Source organism: Labeo rohita, chromosome 18 (assembly GCF_022985175.1).
Source record: "Labeo rohita strain BAU-BD-2019 chromosome 18, IGBB_LRoh.1.0, whole genome shotgun sequence".
NCBI lineage: Eukaryota > Metazoa > Chordata > Actinopteri > Cypriniformes > Cyprinidae > Labeo > Labeo rohita.
The window spans coordinates 27,454,338-27,479,006 of NC_066886.1; the positions used below are offsets into that span (position 1 = coordinate 27,454,338).

The 24,669-nt window shown below is 36.9% G+C and overlaps 1 protein-coding gene across 7 annotated transcripts in view; it reads left to right on the top strand.

Moving 5' to 3' along the window:
• The window catches only part of kirrel3b (kirre like nephrin family adhesion molecule 3b), a 237,506-nt gene that overhangs the window by 192,159 nt on the left and 20,678 nt on the right, over positions 1-24,669 (top strand). For all 7 annotated transcript variants that reach the window (XM_051134596.1, XM_051134599.1, XM_051134601.1 and 4 more), the window contains exons 7-10: positions 9,952-10,100; positions 10,402-10,529; positions 11,243-11,369; positions 22,858-22,958. In XM_051134596.1, the coding sequence (XP_050990553.1) occupies positions 9,952-10,100; positions 10,402-10,529; positions 11,243-11,369; positions 22,858-22,958 (505 nt within the window). The remainder of the gene's footprint in view (positions 1-9,951; positions 10,101-10,401; positions 10,530-11,242; positions 11,370-22,857; positions 22,959-24,669) is intronic.

The following is a 24,669-nucleotide window of genomic DNA, read 5'->3' on the forward strand; positions in this document are numbered from 1 at the left end:
ATGGTGTTGCTAGAGGAGGAGTACAGTGAGAAGTGCCTGGTTCCCACAGTGACTTTTAGTGGTAGTAAAGCTCTTATATAGGGATGCATGAGTGCTGAAGGTGTATATATATATATTAGTGATCATTAAGAAAATACATATTTTATATTTATTCAGAGGGGGTGAACTCATTTATGTTGTGCACTGTGTATGTGTGTGTGTGTGAGTCAGTTTTTTCAGTCACTTTAAAGTTGGTTCTGAACGTAATGTTTTCAGGCACTTAATTACATGTTACTTACAGTTAAATGAAAATGAATAAGTGTGAAAATAAATTAATTATAGTTTAAATTAATATTAAACAGTCAAACTTAAGTGTTTTTGACACACTTAACTAGGAATTGAGTACATAATTCTGGATAATTTCATAATTCTGTTTCCCTTGAAATATGGTTAAAGCGTACTGCTAAATGTAATATACTTCAATTTAATTTTTATTAAAACGTATATGTCATGTATATAAGTATATTGGAATTAGAACTGGCCTGCAAGCTATATATTTGTATTTTACAGCACTTGCACAATTAATTTAGTGAATCAGATGCTGAAGCATCAGTGACAGTGCATGTAAATAGTCTTCATATGTGCAGTATTTGCAAATAGTTAGTGAGTGAGCAGAGCGATGAATGAAGTTGCATGGTTTTGCCCAAAGCATTAGTGTTTTCTCTCATTCCCTTATGAGCCTAACACGTTAACGGCCCATGCATTCACCACATTAGACTACTAGTAATCCGAATTTGTAAAATATTATTAGAAAGAATATTAATTCCTAAATGCTATCCGTCTCAGGACAGTACACAAGAGTTTCTCCTTCTCTTCCATGTCTACAGGCTCTGTAGCAACTGCTGACGTTGATCTGAGGGAATTTAATAGCATCTCACTTGTGAATTTAATAAATGTGTTGATTGACACTTTCCTTGATGACTTTCTCCGTGGGAGAGCAATAAAAATATCAGAGCTAGAGTTTGAATTAATGATAGCCTTCCAGAGAGGATTCATGGACCATGCTGCATTGAAATGTCCCTGACATTAACATGGGGTAATTTTGTCACCCATTGATTGAGGGACTAAAAAAGTAGAAATGCTATTATTGTGGGGTCGGCATAATGTGATGGGTTGAGGAGTGGTAAGTACCCAGATTCATGTGAATTGAGATGGATCATTACCTGTCGGGTTCATTTTATGAAATGGGTGTCAAGAAAGATGTGGACTTCAATTGCTCCCAAAATAGTGTCTAAAGAGTGAACGTACTAGGGTAATATGCAACTTCTATGTACTGAAACCATGTGGCAAAGTACAAAGATGTGTGTGTAAAATGTTACAAATGATTTTTATTGTTAATTTCTTGTTTTGTAAAATTAATGTATTATTGTGATTGCTTGTAAATAAACATTTGTAATATTTATTTATTTTATTTTATTTTTGTATTAATTTTAAGTAATTTAAATTATATTATTATTAATGTTTAAATAATATTTTTAATACTTAATTTTTTAATTTTAATTATTTTGATTAATGTAATTATTATTATCACTATTATTGATTAAAAACATTTTTAATACTTAAAATATTTGTAACGTTTTAATAGTTTTAATTTCATTTATTTTTATTTATATTTAAAATTTATTTAAATATATGAGTAGATTATGAGTAATAATTATTTATTTATTTATTTATTTACTTTACTAACCATGGCCTACAAAATGTTTGATAAATTAAAACAAAAAGAAAAAGTGAACATGTCTTTTGATTCATCTAACAAACAAACAGATTTACTCCCCAATTATCACAATACACAATTCACAATTACGTTCAAGACGATGTGCTTGTTAGTTGTGGCTGTTTTGGGGATAGTTAAGCCTTGTTGTGTGCCTCTGCAGTGATGTCTTTGACATAGCTGATGAAGAGGTTTTCATGGTGGGCTGCTCGCTTCGCTCATCAAGCGTTTGATGTGCACACACAGATACGGGTGCTTCCGTTGTTTGTTTTCCATGACCACGTTCCCCAGTGACTCTGAGAAGCAGCCAGACATGATTCATCAACCAGGGAACAGCACATGGAAAACTAACCAACAGCAACAGATGTAGCCGATATCTCAAAACAGAAAATTAAACTCCGGGCATCCGTCCTGCTGGCTGCTAGATTGGCCAATATAAGTCCATGTTGTGATGTTATCATAATGGAGCGAACAGCAGCTTTATTGTAACCTAGGAAGTGTGTGTGGCATCATCCCAGACCGGGAGAGACGGATGGAGAAGACAGTCTCATCATATCTGGCACATGTCCCACGACATCCAAATGAATATTAAAATGTCATCTGTCCCGGTGCAAAAACTGAAATAATAAATCTATCAAAATCCAGTCTTTGTTGCTTCTGACCACACACGACTATCGTACCCTTGTGAAAAAAAAGCTGTATTATATTTTCACTTGTACTTGCAGATATCATATATAATATTAATGAAATAAAAGGCCACTTAAATGCATTTAAAAGCCCCTTTTACACATACAGTCTTTACTGGTAAATTACCATTACGAGATCATGGACAGGACCTTTTCAAAATTTATATATTGCCACAACACATTACATTCAGTTAACACTTAAAAGAGAAGTCCACTTCCAAAACAAAGATTCACATATAATGTACTTACCCAATTGTCATTCAGGATGTTCATGTCTTTCTTTCTTCAGTCATAAAAAAAATGTTGTTTTTTGAGGAAAACATTTCAGCATTTTTCTTCATATAATGGACTGATATAGTGCCCCGATTTTGAACTTCCAAAATGCAGTTTAAATGTGGCTTCAAACGATCAAAAATGTGGTTGTAAACAATCCCGGCCGAGAAAGAAGGGTCTTATCTAGTGTAACAATCGGTTATTTTCATAAAAATAATACAATTTATATACTTTTTAATGCCAAACGCTCGTCTTGTCTCACTCTGCCTAAACTGTTTTTGTTCTGGGTCATGACAGTTAGGGTATGTCGAAAAACTCCCATCGCATGTTCTCCCTCAACTTTAAAATCGTCCTACATCACTGTTTTACTTTTTTTGTTCAGGGTGTTTGATCTTCTTTGCATGTTTACTTTGCAAAGACTGGGTCAGTACTTCTGCAGCGATGTAGGATGATTTTTAAATGATTTTTGAAGTTGAGGCAGAAAATACAATTGGAGTTTTTCGACATACCCTAACTGTCTTGAGTCAGAATACACAGAGTTCAACGAAAGCAAGGCAAGATGACCGTTTGAGAATAAAATGTTATATATATAATGTTAATATAATAAATTTTATTTTTGTATGAAAATAACCGGTCGTTTCGCTAGATAAGACCATTCTTCCTCGTCTGGGATCGTTTGAAGCTGCATTAAAACTGCATTTTGGAAGTTCAAAATCGGGGGACCATATCAGTCCATTATATGAGAAAAATGCTGAAATGTTTTCCTCAAAAAACATAATTTCTTTACATCTGAAGAAAGAAAGACATGAACATCTTAGATGACAATGGGGTGAGTACATTATATGTGAATCTTTTGGAAGTGGACTTCTCCTTTAAGTATATTTTTTAAGCATTTTAAAATACTTTTTTTTTTATCTTGTCTCTCCTACCAATCTTAAAAAAAAAAAAAGCCTTGTTGTTGTTACTTTTTATTGGGGAAAAAAAAAAGAGAAAGAAAAAAAAAAAGCTTTGCCTGAGCATTGTCTTACAGCATAGCCAAACATTCAATTCCTCCTGATACTGTACCCTTCTACTCCAGAATAATAAAGCAGTCCAAAAGTTTACAAAAGTTTACACAGACACTCTGTCGGGTTTCCATTGGGGGGTCATGTTTGTTCTGTTTAGAAGACCCTGGCTGAAGCCCAGCGGAGCTACTGTGCTCACGGATGTTTTGGCTCTTTGAATGTGGCTCGTTGAATCCTTCAGCTCTGGCAAAGCTAACCCACCATTTGGGTCTTTTCTGCCGGCCAAACCTTCCAGTCTGCCACCCCTTGGGCTTAAAACCAACACGCAGTCTTGCTTTGCTCTGTATTGCCATCGTTTTGTGCTGACAGAATACTAGTTGGAATTGTAAGTAGAACTGTCAGCTGAAAAAAAAAAAAAAAAAAAAAAAAAATCAAATTCAAATACAATGTTTGTTGCTCAGTGAATTTATTAAATCACAATTAATTGCATATATTAGTACTTTCAGAAAAAGCTCCCAAGTGATTCAAAGACATTACATTGTTGTGGAAGAGGGATATATCTTTGCATACATATTACAAAAACTAGCTTTAAAACACACTGGGTCTAGCTATTTTACAAAAGTACATATTAGTATACTTTTAAATAAGCACTTATTACAGAAATAATATGCTTTAAAACAAAATACAGTGACACTTTAGGTTTAACAAGGTGTCCTTGTAACATTACATGTACTTATTATTATAATAACAATTAGTTATGCATAATTACATGCACGTAACCCTAAGACAAACCCTAATCCTAACCCTAACTATATATTAAGTACATGTAGTTAATTAATATTTCTCAGTACTTAAATGTATAATTACACTGTTACAAGGACACACAAATAAAGTGCAGTATACTTATATGCAAACTAAATATGATGTTTTTTGCAACACTTAAATGGATTTTACAGTTAACACAAAATGTATTACAGTTAACATTAAGATGAAATGCAATTAGTTGGGATTGAGTTTTTGAATTTAGTATATTTATGTAATTTCATAATTACTATTTATACTAAATTCACTATTATCTTTGAAATATTAATATAAATAAAGTGTTTCATGTCATTTCTATTAAAACTTTTATGTCATTTATTTATTTAAATATATTAATTACACAATTTGCAATGATGAAGCTGCAATTTAGTATATTTAAAATATATTAACTTCAAATGTAATATCAAATATGTCACTACAGTTAAAATTATAACCAGGTACTTATGTGTGCTTTAGTATGTTAGTCAACACATCAGAATAAGTCTATGTTAAAGCATGAAGATTATTAAAATATAATGTTCTAAAATGTACTTCAAAACTTATAATTTGACAATATTACAAAGTGAACATATAAAATATGAAAGTATTGTCTCTAAATTTACTGAAGTAGCCTTTTATTTCTATTATCTGCAAGTACATTTTTACTGTTGGTAATATTATTTTTAATATCATTCTGTGCTAGTTGTGTTTTTGCAAAATACATAGCCTGGGCCTGGAAAACATGGAAATGTTACTTGAAGCTTAAAATGATTTAATTATGAAATTAGAATGTATTTGTTTGTTTGTAAAATCATTAAAGTGATAGTTCACCCAAAATTGAAAATTCTGTGAATTACTCACCCTTATGTCGTTCCAAACCCATAAGAGCTTTGTTAATCTTCGTAATACAATTTAAGATATTTTCAATTAAATTTTAGAGCTTTCTGACCCTGCATACACAACTACGATGTGCAAACCCCAGAAAGGTAGTAAGTACATCAATAAAACAGTAAAATAGTAGAGAATAAATTATTAAATAAACTCATTACTTGTGTTTTCTTCATAACATTACGGTTGAACCACTAATGTCACATGGACTATTTTAATAATGTCCTCACTACCTTTCTGGGCCTTGAACATAAATATACAAAAATATTTAAATTCATATTTTGAAGATGAACAAAGGTTTTACGGGTTCAGAACGACATGAAGGTTAATAATTAATGACAGAATTGTAATTTTTGGGTGAACTATCCTTTTAACTAACACGATACACTCTTAAAAATAAAGGTGCTTCACGATGCCATAAAACAGGGGTGGCGAACGTCAGTCCTGGAGAGCCGCAGCCCTGCAGACTTTTGCTTCAACCCTAATCAAACACACCTGAACAAACTAATCAGGGTCTGCAAGATTACTAGAAAGCTACAGGCAGGTGAGTTTTAATTAGGGTTGGAGCTGAACTCTGCAGGACTGCCGCTCTCCAGGACCGGAGTTCGCCACCCCTGCCATAGAAGAACCTTTTTTGTCTAAATGGTTTCATAAAGAACTGTTTCACAAAAGCTTCTTCAGATTATAAAAAGGTAAGAAAGAGATAGCTCTTTAAAGAACCTTTGACTGAATGGTTCTTTGTGGAACCAAAAATGGTTCTTCTATGGCATCACTGTGAAAAACCTTTTAAAGCACCTTTAATTTTAACGGTGTAGCCAGTTAAAAACATTCCACACACAAGCCTGACTGTAAACTGTTAGCATTAGAGTGGCAAAGCTCTGGTAAACCTTAGGAAGATTTAAGAGGCTTGTAAGGGTGGAGCTCTATAAATACTGTGTGTCATAGTAGTTTCTTTCCCCTATATTGACTTGAGGAAATGAGATTCAAATTCATAGGAAATATGTGTTAAGGCTATATGATAAGGGACCACAGCTGAGTTTGATCATAACAATAATGAAAGACGCACAGCTAATGTACAAATATAAGCTAGTTACTTAAAAGAACAAGATAATCATCCTCCTAGGCTTTTGTAATAAACAGGCTATTTAAAGCTGAATGAAATTATGGCATAGTCAATCTTCTGATCTGATTACAAAGCAGCTGCTTCAAAAGCTCTACGTGTAATTTATGTTACCACGAGAAAGGAAAACTCTGGTAGACATATAGCAGGCAACTGCTGCTGTAATTGCCCATAAATATAAAGTTTCACAGCGACACATATTCACTTCCCTCAGAGCAATTATGTCGAGGATGGAGGCAACACATGCAGACGTCTGCCCTGATTTGAATATTTTTGGAAGCACAGGTGTGCCTGTGCAGATTTAGCAGACTGTGTTCTAAGCTGCTTATGTTAACAACATGAAACCGTGCTTCTCAAGCACACTAGCTAGGCCAATTACAACTGCTCTTCCTCCTTATTTTAATTTAGTCAAGAGGGAGACTGTTATCATTTAAATGACACTCTATCGGGGCCCGCAGATGGTATGAGTTAGTTGCAGAGGTAATGAATTGTGCACTCACTCCCACAGAGCAGGTGAATAGTGAAGTTTTGGCAGCGTTCTACCAGTGCCGGCTGCTTTGAGTGCAAAACTGGCTTTGTAAGCGATGCTTCTTGACAGAGAGGAGTTAACTGGCATTGAATATTTTCATTTATTGAAATATTTACCTTTGTGTCAGGCTGTGACACCCATTCTCCATTGGCTTTGGCCTGGACAAATGTGTCCTGTCATAGATGCCAACACAGAAGCACAAAGTAGACCAAGCAAGTGACATAGAGATGTATTACTTTGTCAGTATGGAAGAAAAAAAAAAGTCTTGTCAGAAGATGGCTTCGTCTTACAGAAATGAATGGTTCCTTGTGGGAAGTGCTGACTATTTATTAACATCTGATGTGTTTGGTGCAGTATATGGGGTTTGTTATTTGGCCATGTGGAGAGGGACTAGAGTCTATTTGTCAATTCAGAATCTGTTTTTATCAGTCTGGCTCCGTTCAGTGTTGTTAACTTGATATGCAGGCAAGAAACATGCTGAAGCAAGCAGAGAGATCTCACTTCACTGATTTGTCATATAACAGTGTTGTAATTTCCTCAAACAAAGCGGCCTCGGAGACATTGGCTCCTGTAGAAGATGTCTTTCTTTCTTTCGTCTCTAACCACCTACAGACAGGCAGCTATCATGCCTCATTGATGACTGTGATAGAAGCAGATGGATTAGACACCAGGTCTTCCTCTTATTGCCATGGTAACCTCTAAATTGGGTTCCACTTTCCTGTGATAGCATACGTCTGGCAGGGACTCATAATGATGGCTTTCTGTTCCATTACTGAAAAAGTTAGACTTAAAAAGGGTTAATGTATTTCTCGACTTGTGGATCTGATACCACTTTTACAAATGAGCTTAAGAGTATGTATCACATTATCTTAGAAAGTACCACTGTGACCCATTTGAGGTGAAAACTTGATCTCAGACTGATAGCAAGGCTTTGAATTTATAACTGAAGTCTAGGGAAGTTTAATGTTGTGACTTGAATCAGTGAAACTGAGGTAGGGCATATTGAAAGATAAATATCTACAGTGGGGGGAAAAAAAAAAAAATTGATCTACTACTGATTTTGTACGTTTGCCAACTGAAAAAGAAATGATCAGTCTATAATTTTAATGGTAGGTTTATTTTAACAGTGAGAGACCAAATAACAACAACAATTACAAAAATCCAAAAATTTCCCAAAAAGTTATACAATGATTTGCATTTTAATGAGTGAAATAAGTATTTAACCGCCTATCAATCAGCAAGATTTCTGGCTCCCAGGCGTCTTTTATACAGGTACCGAGCTGAGATCTCTTAAAGGAGTGCTCCTAATCTCAGCTTGTTACCTGTATAAATGACACCTGTCCACAGAAGCAATCAATTAATCGGATTCCAAACTTTCCACCATGGCCAAGACCAAAGAGCTGTCCAAGGATATTAGGGACAAGATTGTAGACCTTCACAAGGCTGGAATGGGCTACAAGACCATCGCCAAGCAGCTTGGTGAGAAGGTGACGACAGCAGGTGTGATTATCTGTCAGTCTCCCTTGGTCTGGGGCTCCATGCAAGGGGCTCACCTTGTGGAGTTTTAATGATCAATGATCAGAGCTACTGGGAGGATTTTGTCAATGATCTCAAGGCAGCTGGGACCATAGTCCCCAAGAAAACAATTGGTAACACACTACGCCATGAAGGACTAAAAACCTACAGCGCCCGTAAGGTCCCCCTGCTCAAGAAAGCACATGAACAGGCCTGTCTGAAGTTTGCCAGTGAACATCTGAGTGAATCAGAGGAGAACTGGGTGAAACCATGACCGTGATCCAAAACACACGGCCAAGGCAACAAAGGAGTGGTTTAAGAAAAAGCACATTAAGGTCCTGGAGTGGCCTAGCCAGTCTCCAGACCTTAATCCCATAGAAAATCTGTGGAGGGAGCTGAAGGTTTGAGTTGCCAAACATCAGCCTCGGAACTTTAAAGACTTGGACAGGATCTGCAAAGAGGAGTGGGACAAAATCCCTCCTGAGATGTGTGCAAACCTGGTGGCCAACTACAAGAAATGTCTGACCTCTGTGATTGCCAACAAGGGTTTCACCACCAAGTACTAAGTCATGTTTTGAGACGGGGTCAAATACTTATTTCACTTATTAAAATGCAAATCAATTTATAACGTGCAAAATCAGCAGGGAATCACATAATTTTTCCCCCCACTGTATAGCTGGTCCTAGAACAATATTCTGATAAACAGCCTTAACCTGGTTACCTATACAAAATCTGACAAGTTCAAAGGAAGTTTGTTTCAGTACCAACAAGGAAAGCGGTGCTCCTGGACGACCTCTTTCCTACTTACTTATTAGCTCTAACCTGCCCCAACACTTGCCTAGAAGTTTCTAGTCATCCTGAGACCTTAATTACTTAATTCAGTTGTGTTTTATGTAGGATTGGAACTAAACTCTGCAGGATAGTGGATCTGTAGGAGCAGGAATGGACACTCCTAAACAAGGATTTTGACCAAAGAATACTTATCATTTACGTCCTAACTACCTAGACTTTCAGAAAAATGTGCAAAAATGAAAAATGCTTTAAATGTATAACAGCTTGTCACTGGGGCAGTATGTTTTAAGGACAACTTTGTACCTTATCTACCTTATGTGTTCCCCTAAGGTGCCACTACAGGTACGAACCTCCTAGGGCACAGATATCCATTTGTGGGTACTGCCCCAGGGAGAACCTGTTGTAGCCCTAAAGGTACAATTATTGCACTTAAATAATAACATTCTGAGATAAATAAAACCATGAAGTTTGCTGGCTTTTGTGTGGTTTGTCAGTAACCTGGTTTACTAATAATTGTTTGGTACCTCATCTTCTTTAACTGCTTAGAGTGGACTTCAAAACTCTATATCATCTTTATCTACTGTTTGTAGGTGGGCCAAAGGAGGAAGCGTGATAAAGGAAGTGTCTGGAGACACTTATGAAGTCGTAGTGGACCACTCATTCTTCACAGAGCCAGTTTCCTGTGAGGTCACCAACCCACTTGGGAACACCAACATCAGTCGAAATGTGGATGTCTATTGTGAGTTCTTTTTGTTTGATCATATGAGAGGTGTCCAAACCTTCCTGGAGGACCACGTTCCTGCAGAGCTTCATCCTGCTTCAAAACACCTGCACACTTCTGGCAATCCTAAAGACCTTGATTAGCTGGTTCAGGTGTGTTAAATTATAGTTGGAGCAAAACTCTGCAGGAACATGATTCATCATGAGCAGGATTGGACACCTTTGGTTCATAATTTCTGAAGGTATTTCCACAAATATCAGGAGAGACATATAATTGTCAGCTGCCATGAGTCTCTCATACCCTGGTCTTTTTTCTCCAGTTGGACCTCGGATGGCTGCAGAGCCCCAGTCTTTACAGGTCGACCTAGGATCAGATGCTGTGTTTAACTGTGCCTGGACTGGAAACCCCTCTTTAACTATTGTATGGATGAAAAGGGGCTCTGGGGTGGTAAGTTGCTATTGGACATTGCTTTTTAACCCTGCTCCAAATTAATCCTTGAAGTGAATGCATAATTCTGTTACACCAACCATCCCATTTTTCATTCTAGCTACATTAATGGTGCATTGATGTTCAGACATCTTGTCTTTGTAAAGAAGAGATCAAGCAAACATGAAAAAAATCAATTTCATTTGATTTTGGCTTTTCAATATTATACTCTTTGTATAAATCCTTTGATCTATTAATACATTGCCTTCTATTTCTGAACAGCTCAGAAACAGAATCAGAACATTTCTAAAAAGACATATTCTTATTTTAAGGACAGGGTGGCACACACTGTAGTATTTACATTCAGTGCTTTGCTCTGATGGCAAACATCAGTTTTTTTTTGTTTGTTTGTTTTTTTTCTGATTCCGTGCAATTCTATTACTCACAGACAGATAGTGGCTCAGTTTGGGGTATGTCCGAATTCTGGCACAGAAATGGTAAAAATTGTGCCCCACTGAAAACAACCGGTCTCATTTCTCTCCTGGTTGACTCTCACCTACCATCTCCCATGTTCACACAGACCTCCTCATCTGACCCAAATTGGATTTTAATAATTGAGAAGAAGGCCCTTTTCCGAGCTTAGCTGCCCACCCATGAGTCCTGATTCATTTTGACCCTGGCCAGCTCCCTTTGCACTCATTTTTAATGTTTTGATCTTTGACCTTCGGCTACAGGTGCTAAGCAATGAAAACATCCTGACACTAAAATCTGTCAGACAAGAGGATGCTGGGAAGTATGTGTGCCGTGCGGTGGTGCCTCGTGTTGGAGCGGCTGAGAAGGAAGTCTCTCTCACCGTAAATGGTACGTTTGATGCTTTTCTACAAGATGCATGGCTAAAGAGTTAAAATGAGTGTTTGGCAGTTGCAAACTTCTCCATTTGGAACATAGGTAAATGGGGAAAAAAAGTTGCAAGTAAACAAAAATCTAGGTGTCAGAATTAGACCTATTTTGGCATTCATGTTGACTCTGAGACACAAGTTTTGATATTTACTCTTTGGTCTGCTGTTTCTCTGGGCTAATGCTGATTATATTCAGTAAGAATTGCACGAGGAGCTGTTTCTTAGTCTGTGACAGGCTAATGAACACAGGAGAATAGCGGGAGACTGGCTACTCTCAGATAAATGACTTCATTACAGCCGCTTGATATTCAGGCGGCATGCATTAGCCACACGACAGCTTTCATTCGCAAAATCCAACACGTCTTTTAAAAGCTCCTTTCTCGCCGAAGCTATTTGCCATGGGCCACGGCTTTGACGTGAGTGGAAAATAAGAGAAGTTCAGCCAAAGTGACAATTGTGTTTGCATTGAATGATTCCTGTGCAAGTTTAGATTCACTAATGCAGTTTAGTGTTGGGAAATGAAAGAAAATCAATAAAGAACTGTTATGACTGATAGTATTAATATGCAAAGTCAGACATTCATTTGAGGACTACAGAGAACTCAGGAATTACAAATGACATCTACTTTCATCAAGTACATTCTGTTCTTTATGAGAACAGTAAAGGGTACCTCTGCTTTGCATTCATTTTTGACTCTTAGAGAGTTCAGGGTTGCCTGGAATCACAGATAAATAGTCTTGTTTATTTCTGGTAGTAGAAAGATTTATGGAGGTTTATGAAAAGATCCAACACTGTACCATGAAGTCTTTCAGTATTAATAAATATGTAAGTAGGTAACTTTAAGAAGAGTGTTTTAACACCATCATGTAAAATGTGTACAGTCTTTGGGACATTTCTGTGAAAAGTGTTTAAAGAAAATCTATAAATGTATCAAATATTTGAAAATTGAACTTGAAAATTGACACCCCAAATCTGGCACCATTCTAGTATGAAATGCCACTTTTTACATCTCCCATTTCTCACAGAAGTCCATCACATTACAAAAAATGTCATCACATGATGTATCACGCGAGTAGCAGCATGCCAATATACAGCCATATTGCACGACTACGAGTGTGATATTGCGTTTATACAACAGTTCAACAGCACAAGTGTGTAAAAAAAAAAAGAGACAACAATGGAGTGCCTTTAAAACCCTCTACTTCCTTCTGCCATGGATTTAAATCTCAGTCTGACAGTTTAACAGCTGAGCCCAAGCCTCCGTTACTCATTTGAAAACGTCAGTTTAGAACTAGTAACGAAGGAACGTTGAGTTGCTTCATTGAAATCTTATTGTATTACTGTATTAAAAGCTCACTGTATTATGTAAAGTATTATGAGAGAGAGATCGACGGAGCGAGTGTAATTACCTCCATCTGATACAGCATTCATTCTTCAGCTCAAATGTCATATTTACAATAAAACATTAGTTAAATGTGCACTGAGGAAAGTGACATCTTCGTCATACTATTCTTTTTATGTTAAGAGTGATTTCCAATGATATCGCTGCTTAGTGTATTTGTTGGCTGTGTCTTGCAAGGTGTTGTTTAAAGTAAAAATAGCTTCCTTTTTCACAACCTTGTCTCAGTCTCTTTCAATATAAAAGTCTTTACTGCCAATTCACTCATAAAAACTCTTGTCTAAGAGTAGAACAATGTAACTAAAATCACCATCGTGAACAAACATACCCTTTCTCAATACTTAATACTATTATTAAATGCTACTGTTATTTTCTTAAAATGTTTTTTTTTTTTTTCTAATAATATTTAATGAACAACAACAACAGCCATCATAAAAGTTGCTAGGCAATTCAGTCAAAAGTACAAAGGCAGTGCTCTGATATACAGCATTAAAGATATATAAAATATAACATAATGAGATTTTGGCCCTCAGCCCAAAATGTTTGCTCTGGAACAAATAATAGATTAATGAGACCAAAGTTCGCCCATTAGATTTATCCAAAGCTAATAACATTTAATGTTTAATCACTATAGAGACATTGGAGCTGGCAGCAAATTACAGAAGAGCTGAGCAAATTTTCAATTATGCATTACGTTTATTAACAAACCACAAATTTGAAGTCTTAACAAGTACAAAAACTGTACACAAAAACAGTATTATTTATGAAATTATAGTGGATTTGGCTGTCTGCCATAACACTTGCTGTGAGAAATACCACAAGCACCTGGTCTTTCTCATACCTGGAAAAGGCTCTCAACCAGTCAGATTATAGAACCAGAAGGAACTGCTGTATAAATATACATACCTGCATACATGCATACATTAATGGGCTCATTGACAGTAAATTCAGAGTATCTAAGGTTTATTTCTCTGAAGTGCTATTATGTTTTAATTACTGATGTACCTTGTTTATTATTATTGTATCGTTTTTTTAAAAAACCGCTTGACCTGGATCTGTCTTTTTGGTATCAAAGAGTGAGACTCGTTTGATTTTTTTCAATAAGTGAGCCCTTTTGCTCTGAAAGCCACAAGAGGACGGCAAGCTGTGTTCTAACTCATTTCTGTAAGTGAACACAAGAGTACTGCGTGTTAGATTCAAGCACCTAGCATAGCCTTTGATGTGGCAACATGTGGCGCAGGCTCTCTTGTAGCACTGGGATGATTGTTTCAAGTTCTAGTGCATTTGGGAGATGAAGCCGATCATTTCACATCTCCCTCATCAACGTGAGCTCCTGACGAGCGACTGAAATTCACAAGCATTGACGTGAAAAATGACTGATGACCAAAGCTTTGTGTTTCAAAGGCTTGATCAGTAAGAGAAAAAGAGAGAAAGCAAGAAGAGGAACAGAGCTCAAAAAACTAAATGATAATTCACCTATGTTCACTTGATCCTCACTGAGTCACATAAAAACTAATTTATGCTAACAATTAAATGCACGCAATTGGAATTTGTCAATATCTGTTTCCTCCCAGTTGCATGTCACTAGAACCCAGAGCTCCTACTGAGACTCAAAATATAGACAAGAGAGTCCCAGCGTTCTCTCAGGCCCAGTGTAATTTAATTATAATCAAATAGCTAGCAGGGGACACCGTTTGCTGAAAACACGCTAATGGATACACATTGCTCTCTGCTTTTTGTTCTCTAGTTCCACAGATAGGGATCTCATTTCTCCATGTGTATTTTGAGCCTTAATGGGATTTAATATCTGAAAGTGTCCTTATGTTCATTTATTTGTGTTGTTGCTAGTGGATACGATTCAGTTTGTTTGTTTTGTTGAATGCCGTTCTGTTGAAAAGTCAGCATTCCTATGAAAGGAATAATTGCATTTTCAAATATGTTCAAACAGGCAACAATTTATTTTAAATTGTAATAATATTTCCCAAATTTTACTGTATTTTTGTCTGTGTGTGGGCATGCAAGTTTATTTGACTGCTGGGCTGTGTAACTGCCCATAGGTTTTGAAAATATGATCACAAATGCTGCTCAAATGCTGCTTTTTTTGCTGCTGAAAGTTATCAACTGCAGTAGTATCAATGCATGAATTAAATTCACTCAAGCAAAATTTCTGACAGTTTTCCCACCATTTTTTTTTTTTTTATATTGATGTATGTGAGCGCATACAAATCATATAGCACAGTAAGATTACTCACAATAGCATTAACATTTCCTACATTTTGGCTCCACTGACTTATATCATATCATGTCACCAACTCCCATTGAAAATGAATGACGTTCGGTTGCTCGTTTCTACAAATCACTGTCAGTTTAAAGGCTCCTTAATAGATGTATGGTTGAAAATGTGCGCTTTGCAGTGGGAATGAAGACACAATGGAGTGGAGGTGAATTGCCTTGGGGAACATTTTATGCTATAACAAAAATGGGGTTGCAGGGAATAAGGAGGAAGTAATTTCTAGGTACTGCTTAGAGTTCAGGGAAGTAGGACGTAGTGTGCCTAAGGTAAGTGTGCAGGTATAAGGAGTCCAGGGCCTGCATTTAATTGCAGGATCTGTGGGCAAGAGGACATACGGAGCATGCGCTATTCGTGGAACTGGGTTTAGTCCTCTTGGAGTGCTGTAATGGAAATACATGGCAGCGGAAATGAGGCGAAACAAACCAAGCTCAGCCTCTCACACACTACAATCTGTGAATCACCTCTCACTGCACACTGGTTCGTACACTCTTTCAGCATGGTTAGCTGCAATCTGAAAGTATGATAATTGATGGGATGATGTTTCTCAATCACATTGTTTATGTGTCATTTTCAATGGCTTGTGAGCTTGTTGTTGGGTTAATGGAACATATTTGTGCATGAAAGCATTCATGTATGTATGTCAGGAAGACCTATATTATGTCTCCAGGAAAAAGTACATTAACCCAGCGTAGAAATGGGACATATGTGTCTTAGTGGAAGGTTGCTACTTTTGGTCTGTGTGCATGAGTGCATGCCCATATTTCAGCACACTGTGAAAAATATGCTTGACTAAGTGTATTTGTGTGCAAAAGTGTGTTTACACACATAAAATCTAGAATGAATTAATGAATGAATGAACGTACGAAAATACGAATGAACGAATACATACATGCATACTCACATAAAATGAAAACTGAAATAGGGACCATTTTACTGTCCACCCTTATATATATTTTTCTTTTTCATCTTTTTTTTTTTTTTTTTTTTTCCCTCCAGACATTCATACCCCAAGAAAATTAGTATTCCACTTTCATTACAACTTGCAGATATAGAAGAGAAGAGAACAAAATCGCCACAGATTAATGATTTGGCAAATGAAAGCTAGTGAAATAAATGGTGACAGTGGTGCAGAGAGAAATTTGTGGTGCTTAGTGCAAGGTTAATAATGTAAGTATGCTAAAACCATATTTTCAGAGTAAAGCTTAGTCACACAGTGCAATGGTGTAAACTTTTTTTTTGTCATGAGCTGAATTTTCTTCATAAATTGTAAATGTATTAATAAAGGAGTATGCATGTAGGATCGGATTGGGTTGCTCCCTACTTCTGAATATAAAGCACAGAGACAGTGTAAAATATGACAATATGATATTTTAGCAGTAGGAAGGAAAGTCCCACCTTTCAGTTTGAACAGCCAATCAGGCAGTTGCTAAGGCAGTGCCTCATCTCATTCATCAGTCATGTGACTGGCACAGAGACCTAGAGGGCAAAACATTCACGTAACAGCCCACAGGCCTGCCAATTTTCCATCCGTTACAAGCCACGAATATTTAAATCACATCTCATAAGAACAAAAACAAAGATATGTGAACAAACGGCAAGTTTTGAACACTTGCAATCCATATAAAGCACCTGCTGCTATATTTTAATCATCAGAAAAGAAGGAGATACTAAAACGCTTAATGTGAAAAACTCCTAATGTTCCCCAATGTACTGAAAACTGTGATATTAAAAACAAATTCTGTACACAGCATATTAATGATGCATACTATATATAGAAAATTAAACTAAATTAAGCTTTTCTTTGTAATAGTTTTCTATGGACAAAAGCTTAATGTGCAACCTATTGAATTCACATTCTTGCCTGTATCATCTAGTTCAAGTTTATACTGAATTAGGTCTTTTAATATCATTGTCTTAGTACATTTATACAAAGCACAAACATGGAAAAAAAAATAATAATAAATAAATAAATTAACTGCCAGGTAGTGGAGAAAAGCCTTGTTGTTAATAGAAACTGTAATGGTCCTTGTGGGTTCTGGTAATCTGTTGCCTTCTATTGGTGTTGAACATGGTGTTGATACATGTTGAAACCAATAAATCCTAATGGAGTGTGGCCCAAAAACACGCAACTCGGTTGCCAGGTCTTTGCAACAAAACCAGCCTATAGTCCAAATAAAAACAGCCAAAAATAAGCCCAATCACCCTATATCCTAATATCAAAACTCAACATATAAATATATATTTTACACTCACTGTTATGCACAATTTTTAACTTAAAAATCACTAGTAGTAATCACTATGACTGTGTTTTCCATTTTCTCCCTCACAAAACACATACCCTGTAATCTAGCAGTTTCAATATTTCAGTCAATTACAATTTATGTTATATAGGGATGGCTCGATACCATAATTTTGGCTTTGGTACGATACCAGAATGTGATACCAGAATGTCGATACTAAATCAATATCATAGGTGACAAATAACCAGCCTCAAAAGATAAGTGAATTGAAAACAATTTAGTAATATTAACATACTAAACATGTATTACTTTGTTTATCATTTATAACTAATTATTGACCTAGATTAATAAGTGCTGTAATACTGTTAGGTCAGCTTACCTAATGAATTTTAACAAAGGTTGCTTTACTGTAAAGTGTTATTCTGACAGTCAAAGTATTCAAAATCACGTTATTACCTCTGTCTCTCTCTCTCTCTCTCTCTCTCTCTCTCTCTCTCTCTCTCTCTCCCCGATTTTCCAGATTTCAGACTCAGATAGCCAAAGCATTAAAAATCTCTTTCACTCTCTCAGCATGGCTGGAAAATTTCCTTTATAATTCCTTTATGGATACTACTACTCAATATAGGAAGACTCTTGCTTCATTCAAATTCAAGTAATATTTGATTGTTTGAAATGCAAGTGCAAATATTATGTGTCCAAAGCTAAACTGGGTCTAGCATGTCACACACGAACATTTGAGCTTTCATGTTTGCTCTGTATCACATACAGTATGTGCGTTAATTAGTTCTGAATAAAAGTTAATTCAGTTTGAATTTATGAATAATGAATGATGCACTAACCTCCCTCATAGCACACATACATCTCGGAGACGTCTATTTGACATCTGCATTTACATCTGCAAGATGTAGTTTGCTCATCTGCAATACGTCTATTGAACGTTTCCTATCTGATATCAAATAGATGTCTATTAGATGTCTTTAATATGTTTATGATTTAGAATGTAGGTAAAACTGACATCTTACAGATGTCTGTCAGACGTTTGTCCACAGCAGATGCTTTCCGGATCAAGAGATCTTTAACAGACATCTTGCAGACGTACGTGTGCTATCTGGGCTGTCGATCTCTAAATTTACATTTAAGATTAGGATGAGCAATTGACAAATGCTTGGCAAGATTTGATGTGTTGCAATGGTTGCATAGTGCAAGTGCAGTAAGGTCAGCTTGCTCACCTTTATTATGCTTTGTATGCAAAATAATGCCATATTTCACTTCTACTGTTGTCTTTATTTACTAGTTTTGAGCACGTTGATGGAGTTTGATCTGCTTGATGATCCATCGTGTTGTTTTGTTTACCCATTTCACAGCAATCTGGGAAGCACTTCGGAACAGCAGCGTATAAAATATCGAATTGATCAAAATTATAGTTTTGAACCATTTTTTCAGTTTTTGTTTTTGTTTAGTTTTTTTTCTTCAGCAGGTTTATTATATTTATCTTTGCAAGGATACAAAAAGAAAGGCAAATGTTAAATTTCTCCATTTTAGCTTCAGTAATAAAATGTTGGAAATGAGATTGCATTTTAGCACTTCTAAAATCAATGGGCTATTTGAACAGGTTGTTGGTTAAATGCCTGAAACAATGTCTGTGGTTAGCTCAAAGACAATTTTCATGTTTTATTTTACGCCATTAAAAAAAAACAAAAACATCCTTAATATTCAGTTTTAAAAAGCTTTGCCTTTATCAAAAACAGTTGATAACATGTGACTAAATGAGTCTACAAAGTCTGTCAGGGACATTAAATATTACTTCTGATTAGCTTCTAAATGCATAAACGTTGCATTCATTTGTAAAGATTATCACAATGAACAAAATGTAATAATTAATCAGGCACTGAATAAAGTACCCATAAAAACCTGTCTCAGCCCATGGAATCATTTTGGATAGGATTCTGTTGGGTGACGCCACTTTACACGATCACCCCATGCTGATCCATTTATCATGACTCTCGTACACCCCCTACTGTCACACACCTATGCCCTGCAATCCAGTGCAGTTTATCTGTATCTTTCTTTCTCTCTCACTCTCTCACCCAGCCTCCAGCTTTCCCACTCCCCACGGAGTTCCTTAAACCCAGCATTCTGAGGATAAGTGATAAGCTATCTAATTATATTCCTCATTTACAGCCTGATCCATGCACTGATTCTTCTGAGCCACCAAGCGCTGGCCTTACCTCCACCAGCGGGGAATGAGCTGAATGTATTTACCTTGCGCCTGCAACTACACACACTCCAGCCTTTATCACATGCTATCACGTGGATTACGATTTTGTAGTCATAGGGTAGTGTGCACATAGCACACGTGCATTAGCGGCAAGGTATCGCTACAGCACTGGCGTCTAACATTCCTCTCCACCAGCCTGATATTCCCCTCACTACAGCACTCCATCTGCCTCATGCTCATCTAGATGCTAATTTATTCTAATAAGAGCCAGTTAATAAACTGCAATTACGAATCAGTCGAGAGACACCACTGCATATGATTGGCAGATGCATGACTGATGGGTTGGGTTGAAATTTGTGTGTGCGTGTGTATCTAAGTGCGGTTTTTGGCAGGGTTGGGGTTGGTAACCCATTAAGCAGGTAAGTTATCTGAATCTATCCTAGAGAAACGTTGTTTACCCTTTACGTCCATGCCTTGCTTGTTTTGTGCAATTGCGGAAAAATAGGGTGAGCCATAGCATGAGTCAAAGTTCAAGGCTCCATGGTTTAAATTGAACATGAAGAGACGCTCTTGGGGCCCTTATCTTTTCAAAATAACATTTTTCTGCCATTGGCACTGTTACGATTGCAGCCTATAGAAATAGACTTGCAGTTGGCACGCAGAGTCTTATCTCCTCGGGAGACATGAGGCCTGCCATAAATCAGTTCTTTTCAAGATTGAAAATGAAGACCAGACCCTCACTCCCTCACCCTTAACACAACTCTTAAATAGACCAGCCCACAGGAGACTCTTTTAAGAGTCTGTCCATTCAAAGCGAATACAATACCGCTCTTTCCTTTCAAAGCCAAATTTCTAGCATGCCACTGCAAGGCTTTAGTACTGCACACTTGATTGGCAGATCCTACAGATGAGATCTTTAGCCTCCTTGGTTAAAGTTTAACACCGCTCTCGAAACGTGGGTCAGCATGATTTGTCCATCTTAGGACTGGTAATGTGTATGTCAGCCTCGGTATGTGCTTCTGCAGTTCTCTGGGGCGAAATTTTAACAGTTGTGCAAAAACTTCTTCTAAGCTTCTTACTCACATACCAACAGTCCATGCAAATGAAGGTCATTATACAATGCACTGGATTCACAAATGGCAAAGCTGCTTGATCGACACAACTGACTTTCTGTGCACAGAAATTGGGTGGTAAACAGAAAGTGATGTTTGTGTACATTTTCTAGTGAATGAAGATTAAATACTTAGTTATAGATATGTAGTTGTAGCTGGTGCACTTTTAGTATTTTAAAAAGCCAATTCAAATGTCTGGAGTGATGTAGTCACAAAAAGAACTGATTGCTGTAGTCTGCTGCATCTTCCACAACCAAGACCAAAGATTGGGAATTCATTCATATCATATCTGCACCAATAAAATTTGCAACGCTTTATGTTTTACTGTCACCGTTATACCCTATATGCATGTAATTAATAAAACTTGCACTAGAAAGTTTTCTTCAAAATCTTGTGATTTTTGAGGTATGTACAGTATGTTCCTGAACATGATGAACATGACGGGGCGTTTACACAACACAGTTGTGTATTTTGTCTGTTAATTTACATGATAACAGCATTCTAAGAACCTGAAAATGCAAACTTTCGAAACTTGGTTTCAAAGTGCACGTTTTTAAAGAGAATACCATTATTGTCACATGCAAACTACAAAAACGCAAACTTGTGAAAACGGTGACAATGCGCATACGTATTACGTGTTCAGTCTATATTGTAGGTATGTGCACACATAGCATTTCTTCACAAAGTAACATCACCAACTACTGCATAATAAAGAGTTTTTAGTCACTTTTGCGACTCGTGTGAATGGGGATTCTTTTAACAATACTGTCATCTGTACACTAAACTTTTCAAAACTGAAAATGTTCCATTTTTAGTACATCACTGTTGCATTAAAGGGATAGTTCACCCAAAAATGAAAATTTAATGTGCATCTGCTTACCCCCAAGGCATCCAAGATGTAATTACTTTTTTTCTTCAGTAGAACACAAACAGTTTTAACTCAAACCGTTGCAGTCTGTCAGTCATATAATGGCAGTCAATGGGATCCACGGCTTTGAGAGTCAAAAAAAAAAACATATACAATCAAAACCAAATTAAACCCTACGGCTTGTGATGATGCATTGAGGTGTTAAGACTTTATATCTTCATAGTATTTATATCATTTTTTTTTTTTACCTCTGATCCACTGCAATGTCCAACTGTCCCGAGTGTGTTCACAAAAGCTTGAGCCTGATCGACTGAAGTTATGGTTGCTTGCTCTTGTATATATGTCAGAGCACGTTGACACATCATGCGCCTTCTGCCGTGAGCACGTTTAGGTTCATCAGAGGTAAAAAATGATATAAATACTCTTCAGTTTCTTGGACAGACTGATTATTTTGTGTCTTAACCCCTCAATGTATCGTCACAAGCCCGCAGGGTTTAATTTGGTTTTGTCTGTGTATGTTTTTTTGACTCTCAAAGCTGTGGATCCCATTTACTGCCATCATATGACTGACAGACTGCAACGGTTTGAGTTAAAAATCTTTGTTTTTGTTCTACTGAAGAAACAAAGTCACATTAGATGCCCTGGGGGTAAGCAGATAAATATCACATTTTTATTTTTGGGTGAACTATCCCTTTTGCATTTATCAGATCTGGGACATTCTCGCACACTTACTGTTGCATACATGCACTCTCAAGTGGTCAAGACCAAATGTGGGTACTGAGACAGACCTATAGTGCTCAAACAGAGCATGGCATTAGCAATGTCAAGGTTGTGGGTTCTAATCCCAGGCAATTTGTGAAGTGTGCAAATGTGTACCTTGGATACAATGTAAGGCTGTCAAATGCATATATGCAAATTTGCATGATTTATTGAATGAATTAGATAATAAACAGCTGATGATGTCTGCAAATAAACAATGCTGTTGGTAGGCCAGTTTCATTCTATGCAACCTGTACCTCTAAAGTACTATCTTGTGCTTCAGGAATTTTAGGACAATACAGAATATGTACTGTATGTGTATATGTCTGTGTGTGATATAAATCATTAGAAGATTAGAATGCTGCCATAAAATGTTAGTAAACATAACTGGTTTAACCTAAAATACAGGGTAAAATGTCTGTTGCCACAAAGCCACACTTGATCTTCTCTAGTTTAATGAATTTTCTATATCTCTCTGGCAAACAGAGAATACACAGTGTTAGCGCACAGTTGTGAGTAGGTGACGAGTGACGACTGACTGTGTGCCTTTTCTCTCCTCAGGACCTCCGACCATCTCCAGCACACAGACCCATCAGGCTCCACATGGGGAAAAGGGACAGATCAAATGTTTCATCCGCAGCACGCCACCCCCAGATCGCATTGTGAGTTACTCAGCTCTCTCTTCTTCTTCCAGTGACTCAGCTCAGACAGGATTGCAGCTGTTGAGTGGGTGGTTGCTGTTGTCACATGGCTTGTGTGACTCCATTAGACTCAGTAAACACAGTCCAATAATGCATAACGCACTCATGAGTTACGATCTGTTTAATAAATGAAATTGCATCTCAAATCATTTGTTTCCTCTATATGAGTGAACGGGTATTAGACATGGCAGGCTTACAGCCCTAATTTCTCATTTAATGCATGCTTATGCCCTGTTACCACAGATCCAATTAGGATTTACCACTCTTAGATGAACTGTCTCCTCTCCGGGCCAATTTTTGATTCATTACTCACACTGTGCGTGCATGTGTGTGTTTGTGGCTGTGTGTATGGAAGTGCATAGGTAATCTGTGCGATGTTTACCCATGTGGCTTTGCTTTTATTGCCATGCTATTTCTAAATGTCAGTTGAATGGGAAAGACTGCTCCTGTGGTCCGGAACAACCAGTAATAACTTTAGAAGTGTAATAACCCCCATAAAGTAGGTGAAAACAAACACGAGTCTTTCCTTCTGCAAAGACCACCTTGCACAAGCATGCTGATTCAGGATAGTTTATGCTGGTTGTAAAGCTGGAAAGATGGTTGTGCTAGTTAAACCAGCCTGATGGTAACCAGAATATTATTTTAAATACCAAGACATTTTCACTCCCAACTCATCACATAATGACACTTGGTCAGGACCCCTTGGCATCACTTTTTGATGCACAGGGTATTCATTACTGTCATTTTTCGACGTGCAGGGTCCTCAGTTGCTTTAAATAAGAAACTTTTGGCACCAATATGCTGACGCAAAAGGCATTGAGAATTTTATTGTCTTAATTACATCAGAAATAATTTTGCCATTATTGCATATATATTGTTTTGTTTTGTTTTTCAATGTAAATAGTCAAAACAATTATTTTTACATCACACTATTTACACATTTATGAGCACGTAACCCAACGCCAACCCCGGTTCCTAGACCTAACCATTTGTCAATATAAAACACAGGATATGAGAGGCAGATACAACTACAGTCACAATGTATTTAAAAAGCATTAATATCCCAAGTCTTCTGAGAGGAACAGACGCAATCGCCATCTCTATCCGCCGTAAAGCTCATTCTGTGTGCAGTCTGTGCACAAATTTAAAAACTGCCGTCAGAAGAAGCGTTACATCAGCTTTGGTTGTGAAATGTCACTGGCTTTTGTGTGTCTCATGACCGATTGCATCATGCTAAACAAGTTTGGGAGCAGTGTTGCCAAGTCCGTGGTTTTCCTGCGGAATTGGGCTACTTTAACACTGTTACTGCTTGTTGTTTTTTACCCCAATAATGTAATATTTAGGCCCTGGAATGCTAGTTTTAACAGGGGAAACCTTACAAAAAACATGTCTTTAACCCCTGGAACGCAATTTTTAACGTGGACCCCCATCAGAAGGTGATTAGGCTTCTTTTGGCCTATTTTTTGAGTAGAAATTGGGCAGGTTTTGTTGTGAAAACCTGGCAACCCTGTTCGGGGGTATCTTTGAATGTGATATGTGCGGAAGCTAAATTATTTTTAGCAATTTGATTTACTCTGTTGTTCGCATAAAGATATCCGAAGACTTGGAATGCAAAGTGACTTGTTTGTAATGCTTTTATACTGCTTTTTATGGTCAGTTTTTGCAAAAAATA